The sequence below is a fragment of the Anastrepha ludens genome, chromosome 3 (assembly GCF_028408465.1).
Source record: "Anastrepha ludens isolate Willacy chromosome 3, idAnaLude1.1, whole genome shotgun sequence".
NCBI lineage: Eukaryota > Metazoa > Arthropoda > Insecta > Diptera > Tephritidae > Anastrepha > Anastrepha ludens.
In genome coordinates, this window is record NC_071499.1 from 13,066,035 (window position 1) to 13,078,068 (window position 12,034).

Sequence of the window (12,034 nt, forward strand, 5' to 3'; positions counted from 1 at the left end):
AAAACATGCCTACTATAAAACCTTCATTGGGTAAAAATATGAATGTAAAATTTTTTTACGTCATTTGGTGTTGTCGTTTCGTTTTTGATGTTGTTGTAACAGCATACACATTCCCCATACATATATGGGGAAAGCTGCTGATGTGACAGTCCTTGGCCGGATATAAATCCAGGTCGTTCCGGTAACGTAGAACCGACTGTCGTGGGAACGTTGACGTTTAGTAATGATGCGCGGACAACGTACAGACATTCACCTTTATAGTATAGATTATTAAGCATAGAAACATTCCATTACTATACTTGTATACGACTATTCGGCGCCAACAGTTATTAAATAAACACACACATTACAAAAACAACAACAAAAAAGATGTTTACTCTATTTAAAAAGTGTCAAAAAAATATTTGCATAACTAATGAAAACAACAAAAAATGCAGTCTTTTGGGGTTAATATTTTGTATGTCCTCCTTGAGCATCAATTACCGCTTGAAGACGACTTCGCATTGATTTAATTAGTTTCGGAATATCATATTTCAATTTTATTTTTCCCCACTCTTCTCTGATGAATCTTATTAATTCAGTTTTATTAGTTAGCGATATTTTTCCTACTTTTCTTTTTAAATGAACCCACAAATTCTCGATTGGGTTAATGTCGGGACTTTGGGCGGGAGTATCAATAACTTTGGTGCAGTTGTAGAGTAACCAGGACCTGCATAAATAAGATGTATGTTTAGGATCTTTATCTTGATAGTATTTGTATTTAAATTTGTCCGAATTGTCCGGGTCAACAAAGCCGAATTTTCTAATACTGGAAGTCAATTCGTTTTTTTAAATATTAAGATATACTTCCTTGGTCAGTATTTCGTCCAAAATTTTGATTTCACCCACTCCCATTGTTGATATAAAACCCAAACCATTTTTGTCAGTTTTACTTTACGGTAGGGATAATATTTTTGTTTTGTGGTACTGTGAGAGGCTTACGCCAAAATCTCTGGGGTCTATCATGGTAGTAGACCATCATTTTCGTCTCATCTGAGAAAATACCGTCATCCCAGTACGTTGTGGGAAATGATATGTGCTCGGCGGCAAATCGCAATCTTTTATTAAAGTTTTGTGCTGATAACAAGGGTTGTTTCCTAACCACTCTTGAAGAATATTTGTGTTTTTGCGACACTTTTCGAACAGCTTCATGTGGAACTCTTAACCCGTAGTCTTTTTCCACTTGAAGAGCTAATCCTCTTGTACTGCTTTGCAGACTATTGTAAATAGTTTTAATAATTTTACGTTCAATTAGCTGCGTTACTTTTTTTAGTCTGCCTGTAGATCCTTTCAACTCGAGTCTTTCTTCATTTCCGGCACGGCTTTATTATATTATAAACAGTTCTAATTTTGAGGGAGAACATATCGGCGATTTTCTGGCTGATTTGCCTTTGTAGTGATTGAAATACACTAATTGATTTTATATTTCTTGAAACTCGTTTTCCTAGCATTCTTTTTTCAAATCTGAGATCACTTGTAGCACTGAAGACATTCACTTTATAGCTAAATATGTTCGTACCCCTTTCACATTCCATACCATTTGCAAAAAACCCAAATGAATGAAATTCGCGGAAAATAACTGTATTTTTTGTTGTTTTCATCAGTTATGCAAAGATTTTTTTGACACTGTTTAAATGGAGTAAACATCTTTTTTGTTGTTGTTTTTGTAATGTGTTTGTTTATTTAATAACTGTTGGCGCCTAATAGTCGTAGACAAGTACAGTAATGGAATGTGTGTATACATTTTTTGTTTGCTTTTTTATTTGTTGGGGGTCGGGTCGTTCCGGTAACGTAAAACCGACAGTTGCGGGACTGTTCTCAATGCAGTTCCTTAAAAATATGCATACATATCCAAAAAATTTAAGTTTCAAATTTTGATTTTTTTTTTTTCTCAACACAGCCATGTTCTAGAAAACTTGCACAATTTTATTCTATAACAAACATCCCCATGGCATACCCCCCTTCTATTTTCGAATTCCACTTACCTTTCTACAAATGCTGGTTAAAACGTGCATCGTGCTATATTTGTTAAACAGAATGGCAATATTTTTTATTTATGAATGTGTGAAATTTAGTTGATGAGATTAAAAGATGAATTTTGGTCATTGATCTTGTACGATCTTTTCAGCCATTTTTTGTGCTCTTTTTAATATATTTTATTTTTTTACTCCTTAAAATAAAAATTATTTATCAAAACTTCGTATTCAAACTTTATATTAAGATTTCTAAACTATTGATAGTACAACTCCAAATTCATGCCATCATGGATTTCATCTAGAAAGAAATGTAAAATTCAAGCTGAATGAGCAAACATTATTAAAATTTTTTCAATTTACAATCGCATAGACGAATGGGATCCTTATAGATGGTGTACCATTTCTTTAGAACAATTTTTTCCGATTTGGTGCCTGTTTGCGCCGCGATCAATTTCTTTAAGTCGCCAATGGTGTCATCGGGATTGCACTTCACGCGCACCTACGAAAACCAAACTGCTTACAATTTATTCATATTATTTAAACATGCTTACTTTTTTCCCCAAACGATCGTTGCAGGTGATTTCAATCATTTTTGGGCTTTAACATAAAACAATTACTCCGAAAAATACAATTGTAATATCTCTAAAACAAACCGCAACACAACTAGATAAATAACTTTTTATTTGACATTTCCTACAGCTGACAGTATAACCATTTTGAAGCCAATGGATTACAGAGTTGCTCTTATTTATATGGTGACTAAAATTATATAGACTTGATTAGCGCGATAAACGCTTACGCGATTTTGGCATTATTAATATGGACTATAAGAGATATAACGAAACACGAGGGTTTGACGTAAAGAATGACATAACTACATTTAATCAGTTGTAGATTAACAGACCTATTATTACTTCCGCTGTTAATATGCTATTTTCAATTCCGACGTGATCACGAAACTCTCCCGCAATCTCGGAATACGAGAAGTCTGTAATATTGATTCCGAATGAAATAGAGCTTCAACAGTTTTTCGTGGATTAAATGAATACTTTGTCGGGAGAAAACATAGAATAAATAAAAAGAAAATTAAAAAAATAATTAATTTTTAAAACTGATTAATTCTAAAGAAATTAATTTATTGGTAAATAGTGTACCATTTCCAAGCAATATTTTTAGTAACCTCGACCATACGCACACCACCGTCAATACGAGAGGTTAAGTAATATAATATGTTGGCGGAAGGGCTGGAGGAAATTTAAATGAAATTAAATTATTAACATATATTTATTAAAATTAATGAATTAAAAGCAGTTTCACATATGTGCTGATTAAATTAAATCAATTTATTAACATATTCTTATAAAAAAGAAAAAGATAATATAGCAGCCTGTGCTAGAAATCGTAAAGTATTTAATATGAAGTCTGGCACTCTTACTCCACATTTGTGGCTTAGTCCAAATGCATCCAACCCCATATAAAGTTCAAATCGATTATCTTAACAAAACTTTAAGACATAGTTAATTCGATATTGTTATTTTTGATAACAACTCACGTTTAATAGTCTAAATTTAAAGAATTGCAAGCAACCCCTAACATTGTTCACTCTACTTGTAAAGACCTGGTTTTTTCTAGCTTCCTCTGCTACCAATAAAATTGCTACAGAAAGTGAATTCATTTAAATTCTAAACATCATTATTATCATTACTTTATTTTATTACTTTTTCATAATAATGAAACAAAAATTACCTGAATTTCATTTAAAAAGTAGCGCGAATAGGACTAATCCAAGCGGTTGGCACATTAAACAGGTGACAGCAGTAGAGCAAAAACAAAAAGAGCAATGTAATTTGGTTTTGCTTTTGCCCCTAATCAATATCTATAAACAAAGATTGACAGTTTATATTAACTTAAACAACTTTGGCAATTTATAGACCAAATAAATAGAAAATTATTCAAAATTTAGCCCTACTGCTGCTACCTGCTTAATGTATTTTGATTGTAATCTATTTCAATCTATTTGATGGTTAACATTTTTATTTTAACTCCATTTAGTCCAATTATGGGTTACCGAAAATTGCAACCCTGTTCAGAACAAAACTGGAAGTTATGTATTTGTTTACAAATTGCAACTAGCAAATTCAGTTAGCACTAAATTATTTTTCATATCTTACTTAATTTATTTAGACGTTCAAGTTAAACGTTCTGGTCAACTTCACAAATAAACTAGTATGTCATGTCAATGATACCCTTCTTTCCGTCTTTGCGACCACAAATTGCCAATCGCATATGGTTCGAAATTAACACACCTTCCAGCGAAGACGATGTTTTACGCTATGAACGAGAACATGATAACTGGAAGGAATCTATTAAAAATGCCGCAAGTGATATCCCGCCACTGGGTAAAGTATTAACAAAGCCGGGACCAGAAACTGATGACGAAGATGGTACGTAATAAATTTTAAACTGCAATTGCGATTTTATTGAGATAATCATCGTTTGTGCTTTCAGCCAACGATGACAGCGATGATTCAGATACTCATGACGATGATGATGATACAAATGACAGAGCCATTCCGGGTCAACCTGAGCATTCGGCACTTTACTCGCCGGGTGATGATATTAACCCTATGAATGAAGATGCAATACCAACAACGGCTGATACATTATGAATCTTTAGCATTGGCTTTGTCTAGTTTTACGACGAATAATGATAAAACTGCACTAGTATTAAATAAATAGAGTGGCATTACCGCGATTTAAAGCCTTATTAGTTTGCGGCAAAGAAAAACATTAAGGATGTACGTACGGATATTATTAATGCTTCTTTCACTTATCGTTTGATGGATGGTGATTTGAATTTAATGGCCGAAAGATAATTACATCTTTTAGATGATCTATGATTTAGCATTAACTCAGGAAAAATCCAAAACGGGCATACGTTTATGACATCGAATAAATACATAATTATTATGGTTTTACAGATTTAAATGACTAAAGGTGTTATTATGATAAATAGGTACAAAAATTGTACGACTTTTTATTCTCGTACTGAATGGCCGGTTTATTCATTTCTTGCGGGAACCAAAGACTTATCTAACCACTGTTTGACGAATTTGCATGACACTCAAGGTATTGGCGGAAACGAGAAATGCCGAACTCTTAAAGTAATGCCTTGAGTTGTTGGTGCTACTATGCTACCGGTTTTTAAGCTATGTGCGAATGCTTTTAAGTAGTACTACACTGCTAGCTTTTATTTTCTGGTTCCTCAAATGTTTTATGCCATGTAATTAAAAAACTCCCTAATAATTTCATAGAACAGTTGGCAATAATTTTGGATTGAAAATTAGAAAGATGTTTGTGTTGAAATCTCACGGTATTACAGGACATAACATCATGGGTCTCCTAGTCGATGGCATTATGTGTTCTCTAAATGCTTGGACCAAATTTATAAGGTATGCAGAAACATATTTATATTTGTAAGAACTATATTACATATTTACATAATAATAGAAATTTTAAATAATCAATAATTGGAATTTAAATTGAATTTTTAGTCTCTTCAGTCATTTAAGAATAATATAGAAAATTTAAATAAACAGTAATTAAAATTTAAATTCAATATTTAATCTCTTCAGTCATTTAATGGAACTAATAGTACTATTTTTGAAACTCGATACTATTGCAGTGAATTCGAGACACTGTTACTAGCTAATTGATATTTTGCGTGGAGACCTTTAGGTAGCGTTGGGCCAGCAATCGTCTACTTTCTGCTTTCCACAATTTAACGGTCTATTAGTTCTTTAAATGCCTGGTGGAGATTTCGCTGGAAACCTTAAGTCTATGTATATATACATACATAAATATATATAGAGGAAGAATGTAAAAATAAAATATTAGCTTATATAGACGCGGGCACTAAATGGTTAAAAATGAACTAACTTAAATTGAATGAAAAAGACAAAAATGCTAGATGTAAACATTAGCGGTGCATTTTAATTACAAATAAACAACCACAAAATTGAAAAAGTTAACACCATCAAATATATAGGAGTATTATTGACAAATAATTAAAATTAAATTTGAATATATATGCAAGAATATTGGTAAAAAATTAACAGACTTTAAAAGAATTCGCTATAAAAGAGATAGAATGCCCGCAATAAAAATATATAATGTCATGATTAAACCACATTTTGAATATTGCTCCACAATCACCAAACACAAATGGAAAGATTGCAAAAATTACAGAATAAGGGCATGCGACATACATATATTAAAATGTAGTAGATATACATCAATTAAGGTCATGTTAGAGACTTTAAAGTGGCTTAATATAAAAGGTTAGGGGTAGTCAGAGTCTCGAAAAAATTATGATTTTCAATAATTTTGGTTGCTAGTCAGTAGCTTTATTTTACAAAAATATAAACAAAGCATTAATACATCATGATTTGACTTGACTTTAGCAAAATAAAAATAATAATTGTAAAACTTATCGCGGTTTGTGGGAAGCCCGTTTCTTCAGAAGTCACTTGCAGTGATCTAAAATCAATTGGACAAGAGAAATTAGTTTTATTAATAAATTGTCTTGCGTCTGATCGAAGCTTGTTTTTTTTTTTAATTAACAATATGGAGGTCTCAGGAAATATTTTTCAAATTTTCGAGAAAAAAACCGACATTTAATTATTTAAAAAAAAATCGAAACTAAAAAAAAAAATCATTCGATCAGGCGCGAGTTTTTTATATTTAAAAAAAAACAGTATAAATTTCATTGAAATCTACCAAGCGGTTTTTAAGTTACCGTTATCACCAGGTTAAAAACATAGTTTTGAGAAAAACGCATTTAAAGTTAGCTACTTGCTCTCGATAGCTCCGGAGCCCCCGAGTACCTTTTGTTAATTGTTGAATAACTCGAAAAGTATTTGTCGGATTAACTTCAAAATTTCACACAATATTTTTAATATTAATATTATGCTTTAAGAAAATGCAAAAAAAAAATTAAATATTTTGAAAATTCCGACTACCTACCCCTAACCCCACAAGAGAACGATTTGAACTAATACCCTTACGGCAGTTCACAAAATTAAAAATAAAAATGCACCAGTGTATTTATCAGATAGGATAGAATACGTAAAAGAAGTACAAAAATCTGAACTACAAAATAATAATGACTTTACAATTTGCTATAGATAAGCAATAAAGCTCAAAATTCAATGTTTTATATTGGCTTGAAATTGTACAGTGCCTTACCAATGGAAACAAAAAACGAAAAAAAATATATGTATATCAAGTATGAAAAAAATGTGTAGAACTGATTAGAAATGAGAGAAATAATTTAATGTAAGAAATATGAAGTATTGCTGGTACTAATAAATAAATAATAATAATAATACATATATGTATACAAACTTACAAATGTTGTTACTATATTTATATTTTATAATTTATATTTTAGGCACAAATTTTTCATATACCCGTACATAACCTATATTCATTTTTTCTTGGAAGCGGATAGCTACAAATTAACCTTAGAGAGAAACAGAACAGCCCCACAACTGGTACATCTCGGAAAAGGCTAATCACCAGCTGCGAACCAAGCGCGCAGTCTTCCCTCGATAGTAAGTTCTAATAAAGGGATTAGAAGGCCGAAAAACAGAATTTTCGAGAGTTTTTTTTTTTGAGAAAACTTGTATATTTATTGATCTAAAAATTTGTTCACATATTATGTTATCTTTTAACTGTATTTTAAGGCCTAGTATTAGTAAGAATATTTATTTGGAAAGGAGCTACAGCTGTTCACCGGGAGCTCCTCTTAAAAAAGACGTCTTGCGATGACCAATATATCTCTGATCTGGATCCTCTGAAATTAAAAAACCAAACAGATGTCGTTAAAGTAATGTTAAGTCGAGTAATTAATGAAAGGAATAAGCAAAATAAATTTTTTTGACGAAATAGGGGTTTCTCAAAAAAACAAACGATTTTTGACCAAAATTTCGTCCTTAAATTTTTATAAAAAAAAAAATATTTATCGGTGAGAAAAAATCTTCCATTAATTACTAAAAAATATATTTAAGAAGCTGGTGTTATAATTTGAGACTAATCGGTTTAGCCGTTTTCGAATAATGTTGGTTACCGGCTTTGAAAACACCATTTTGAGAAAAACGCGTTTAAAGTTTGTCTTGTACCTTCAAGCCCTCGGAAACGCCTTTTCAGATTTGCGTGTAACTTTGAAAATATACACCGGAACGATATTAAATTTTCTGTGTGCATTCTTAAATATATGTACATTAAGAAAATAAAACAAAAAAAATTGATTTCTTGAAAATTCTACCTTATACAACCGCTTAACCGAAACGATCGGAATTTATATTCAAGCTAATCGGTTAAAAATTTTTGCAACAAGCAGGCTTTTGAATTAACTAAATTTAGAAAATTACACATTCTCGTATGAGACTTTACAAAAATTATATATAATATTTTTTTTATTTTACTAATATTCATAAATATAAATTAGTTTTATAACAGCAAAATATTTTTTTCTAAAACTCCTACTTTGGAATTTTCTATCATTTCGGCAACAGTTTTTTGAAATCGTTTGTCACCTGCAATTACGAACTCTAAGTTTGTACCTTCATTAACACATTTGCACACATCCATTAATTCTGTTTCATTAAAGCGTCGCAAAAAAACTGTCTCTTTATACCATAACTGCTTTGAAAACCATGCGCATTTCCCCGAGCATTCAGTGTTTCTGCACATTTCCGACGGACAACGCTGATGGGCGAGATATATGCGATTTGTGTAATTCCAATATTTGTTGAATTCGCGTAATGTATCGCGAAAGAATGCATGCTGTAAGTCCCTATAGCACACCAGCTGAACAACTTTACTGAAATCCTCGTCATTCTCAAGGATTTCTTTAACAATACGAAGCGTTGGTGCAATTGCTACACCCTGTGTAATAACAAAAATATGACGTTCTGCATCACTGCAGGTTATAGTTTCAGGTGCGCCTATGGGACCACGGAACTCCACAGAATCGCCAATCTGTAGACTACTAATAAAACGTGACATCGGACCATTGGGGGCAAGGTTTACAAGGATTTTGAATTCCATCGCCAAAACATCAACCCAAAAAGGTGAATAAGGTCGCAACCATACAAGACCACTTGGCAATATAGCGCGCATCATTACGTGATGGCCGGCTGGTATTTCCAAAATATAATCGCTCGCATTATTTGGCAGCTCAGCAACACTGAAATGAAGTTGCAGTACCTCGGGCAGATCATTTTCACTACTATTCGAGTTTACACCCGAATCATTATGCGGACGCTTGCTGAGTAGTCGGAATTTTTGATAGGCCGATATGATATTATGTTTGCCAAGTCGATCAATATCCACAGATTTCCGAAAGCCCACATCTAATACGCAATTCACACAACCATTCCCACAACAGTCATTTTCATTGGCCACAGTTGTTTCGTCCATTATGCAGACCTGGCACCAAAGTTAAGTTGTTTATACAATCCTACAAGTGGGTTGTTTTTTTATCTCTTCAGCATTTTAAAATTTTCGACAAGGTACAAGGCAGGGCCGCGTGCTACACGACATGAGAACGAAAGAAATTTAAGTTTAGATCCGACAAAGTGAATAGCGCAAAAATATTCAAAAATTGTAATATCTATAAAAAAAATAAAAACTATATTTATTAATTTCTAGCATTTGCATTTTACCAATGAGTTGTATTCCAATGATGCTTTGTTGAATCAGGCGATTTCAGCTGTGTGTATTTGACAATCAGCTGATGGATATTTAGCGAGTTTGTATGAATGTGCAACTGTTTAAAGGAAAGCTTCAGTACATGCTTATTATTAGTTTACATTTATTTAATGATAAATGATAAATGATAATGATAAATGAAGTTACAAGGAAGTCAATCAAGCTATAATTAATGCGGATTTTACACTCTACTATCCAATTGCTGAAGAAATCGGCTAAGATTCTGAGTCAACAACGTGTTTTGCATACATCTGGGATGGCCTGTAGTCGATTCGAATACGTTAAAAATTACGAACAGGACGACAGTATCCTGCCAAATGTTTGGATTGTGATACGTTTAGACGGCAAAGGATTTCATAAATTTTCCAAAGCACACGACTTTGCCAAGCCCAATGATACAAACGGTAAGAAGCATAAACATGAGTTGTTTTTTCTTTCTCTTATACTAATTGCAATTTATCCATGCAGCTCTTAATTTGATGAGTACTGCCGCAGTAGCGGTGATGGAAGAATTTCGTGACATAATACTGGCTTATGGTCAAAGTGATGAATACTCATTTGTTTTTCGCAAAGAAACTAACGTTTTTAATCGGCGTGCCGCAAAGTTATTGACCTATGTTACGAGCTTATTCACCTCAGCATATGTGTTTAACTGGTGCACGTTGATGCACAGTAAACCGTTGCTCTATCCCCCATGTTTTGATGGCCGCGTCGTTTTGTATCCATCCGATCAGAATTTACGTGACTATCTTAGCTGGCGTCAAGCTGATGTACATATTAATAATTTGTACAATACAGCTTTTTGGAATTTGGTACTACAATCAGGTCTTAGTAATCAAGAAGCAGAAGCTGAATTGCGTGGTACATTCTCCGCCGACAAAAATGAAATGCTCTTTACAAAATTTGGCATAAATTACAACAATCTGCCTGCAATGTTTCGCAAAGGTACAATACTGCTAAGAAAGCGCGTGAAAACGACAGGAGAGGATGGTTTAAATAGACAACTGATTATACCTTATCATGATGACATGATACGTGAAAAATTTTGGAAAGAACATAGTGAATTGTTGGGCAAGTATAAGCCTGGCGATTATTTATGTACTACTGACGACATATCCACTATACTGAGTTATCAAATAAAGAAGTTGAGTCTAGGCGCCGAGGAAAAGCAAAAAGATATCGAAAATGTTAGTTAGCATTAAATTAATATAAGTTGTATTATTTGTGTTCAAAATTAAATAAAAAATATGTATCTATACATTCTTAAATCTAATCCGAATCAGGCTACAGTATCAGTAATCCTCATCGTCGTCATCTTCATCATCTAAGCCACCACCGCTTGTGCTGCACTGGGACTTCATTTGACGATGCATCAATTCGGCGCTTTGCTGCACTGCTGTTGCCTGCATACTAATCCACTGTTGTTGTTCTTCTCTAGCTTGCTCTTCGCGTGCTTTTGCAAAAAGTTCTTGCTGTTGTCGTAATAGTTCCTCTTCAGGTATACCAAGATTTTCAAGTCGTGTACTTTGGCGACGTCGTTTAGCCGCAACTTCTTTGCAATCATTAAGAACAGCTTCTGCCTCCTGCTTGTAATCACAGAAGCCCAATCGGTCAAGTGCTTCCAACACGTGTTCCGCATTAATTGTCTTCTTATTACGTCTGTTGCAAACATCATTTGCTTCAGAAGAAATCAAGTGTATAAATTCTGTGCAACAATTAAGAATCAGCTCCCGACTCTCATTCGCCACGCGCACTGATGGTACTAATTCTTTTATAATTTTGTTAATACTTGCGCGCGGCAACGTCAATTCATCATCCTCGTTTGGGGGCGGACAAAGCTCGTCCTCCGGATCTGCCATTTTGTTAAAATAAAATTAGCACGTTTACAAATATAACGGAGAAATTAAGAGGGCACAAATATATAAATATTTGTCCTAACAGTTTTCTTACAAAACAACAAACAAACTGTATATGCCAAAATTTGACAGCAGCGCAGAATTTCCTTAAAACGCTCAAATGCCAAACTTGACAACCGGCAATCAAACAAATTTCCCTATTTTATGTGCTGAATACATGAACGATATGCTCGATAGTTTTGCTCAAAATTCTCTGGCCGCAACTGCGGCCGCTCATTTTTGTTAGTCAGCAATCAACCGTAATAAAAATATGTATAGTAAACTAGAACCGTTGAGAGGCACTTTTATGATTTTTGACGTTTGCAAACCATTTAGTCTCACTTTTCC

General features: G+C 33.2%; 5 protein-coding genes across 5 annotated transcripts; 2 read left to right on the forward strand and 3 right to left on the reverse strand.

The window, feature by feature from the left end:
* Positions 1 to 2,140: 2,140 nt before the first annotated feature.
* LOC128856263 (ubiquitin-like protein 5) lies at positions 2,141 to 2,703 on the reverse strand. Its single transcript, XM_054091557.1, has 3 exons — positions 2,567 to 2,703; positions 2,376 to 2,514; positions 2,141 to 2,313 (listed from the first exon to the last, which is right to left on the reverse strand). The coding sequence occupies exons 1-3, from the start codon at positions 2,603 to 2,605 to the stop codon at positions 2,270 to 2,272; spliced, it is 222 nt and encodes a 73-aa protein (XP_053947532.1). The 5' UTR covers positions 2,606 to 2,703; the 3' UTR covers positions 2,141 to 2,269.
* Positions 2,704 to 4,113: 1,410 nt separating this feature from the next.
* LOC128856264 (anaphase-promoting complex subunit 15B) lies at positions 4,114 to 4,770 on the forward strand. The gene is made up of 2 exons (XM_054091559.1): positions 4,114 to 4,459; positions 4,524 to 4,770. Exons 1-2 carry the CDS (start codon positions 4,249 to 4,251, stop codon positions 4,682 to 4,684), a joined length of 372 nt encoding a protein of 123 aa, XP_053947534.1. The 5' UTR covers positions 4,114 to 4,248; the 3' UTR covers positions 4,685 to 4,770.
* Positions 4,771 to 8,410: 3,640 nt separating this feature from the next.
* Positions 8,411 to 9,818, reverse strand: LOC128857029 (NADH-cytochrome b5 reductase-like). Its single transcript, XM_054092548.1, has 2 exons — positions 9,746 to 9,818; positions 8,411 to 9,612 (listed from the first exon to the last, which is right to left on the reverse strand). Exon 2 carries the CDS (start codon positions 9,498 to 9,500, stop codon positions 8,529 to 8,531), a length of 972 nt encoding a protein of 323 aa, XP_053948523.1. The 5' UTR covers positions 9,501 to 9,612; positions 9,746 to 9,818; the 3' UTR covers positions 8,411 to 8,528.
* On the forward strand, positions 9,760 to 11,064 carry LOC128857030 (probable tRNA(His) guanylyltransferase). The gene is made up of 2 exons (XM_054092549.1): positions 9,760 to 10,195; positions 10,260 to 11,064. The coding sequence occupies exons 1-2, from the start codon at positions 9,964 to 9,966 to the stop codon at positions 10,985 to 10,987; spliced, it is 960 nt and encodes a 319-aa protein (XP_053948524.1). The 5' UTR covers positions 9,760 to 9,963; the 3' UTR covers positions 10,988 to 11,064.
* Positions 10,978 to 11,771, reverse strand: LOC128857033 (protein Dr1). The gene has a single exon (XM_054092554.1). It carries the CDS (start codon positions 11,648 to 11,650, stop codon positions 11,084 to 11,086), a length of 567 nt encoding a protein of 188 aa, XP_053948529.1. The 5' UTR covers positions 11,651 to 11,771; the 3' UTR covers positions 10,978 to 11,083.
* Positions 11,772 to 12,034: the final 263 nt, after the last annotated feature.

What these genes read in the sequence shown, in the direction of transcription:
- LOC128856263 (XM_054091557.1), bottom strand. Translation starts at nt 2,605, where the DNA reads ATGATTGAAATCACCTGCAACGATCGTTTGGGGAAAAAA. An exon ending in ACGATCGTTTGGGGAAAAAA is followed by an intron (nt 2,515 to 2,566) that starts GTAAGCATGTTT and finishes TGGTTTTCGTAG; the next exon opens with GTGCGCGTGAAGTGCAATCC. An exon ending in TCCCATTCGTCTATGCGATT is followed by an intron (nt 2,314 to 2,375) that starts GTAAATTGAAAA and finishes ATTTCTTTCTAG; the next exon opens with ATGAAATCCATGATGGCATG.
- LOC128856264 (XM_054091559.1), top strand. Translation starts at nt 4,249, where the DNA reads ATGTCAATGATACCCTTCTTTCCGTCTTTGCGACCACAAATTGCCAAT. An exon ending in AGAAACTGATGACGAAGATG is followed by an intron (nt 4,460 to 4,523) that starts GTACGTAATAAA and finishes TTGTGCTTTCAG; the next exon opens with CCAACGATGACAGCGATGAT.
- LOC128857029 (XM_054092548.1), bottom strand. Translation starts at nt 9,500, where the DNA reads ATGGACGAAACAACTGTGGCCAATGAAAATGACTGTTGTGGGAATGGT.
- LOC128857030 (XM_054092549.1), top strand. Translation starts at nt 9,964, where the DNA reads ATGCGGATTTTACACTCTACTATCCAATTGCTGAAGAAATCGGCTAAG. An exon ending in CAAGCCCAATGATACAAACG is followed by an intron (nt 10,196 to 10,259) that starts GTAAGAAGCATA and finishes TTATCCATGCAG; the next exon opens with CTCTTAATTTGATGAGTACT.
- LOC128857033 (XM_054092554.1), bottom strand. Translation starts at nt 11,650, where the DNA reads ATGGCAGATCCGGAGGACGAGCTTTGTCCGCCCCCAAACGAGGATGAT.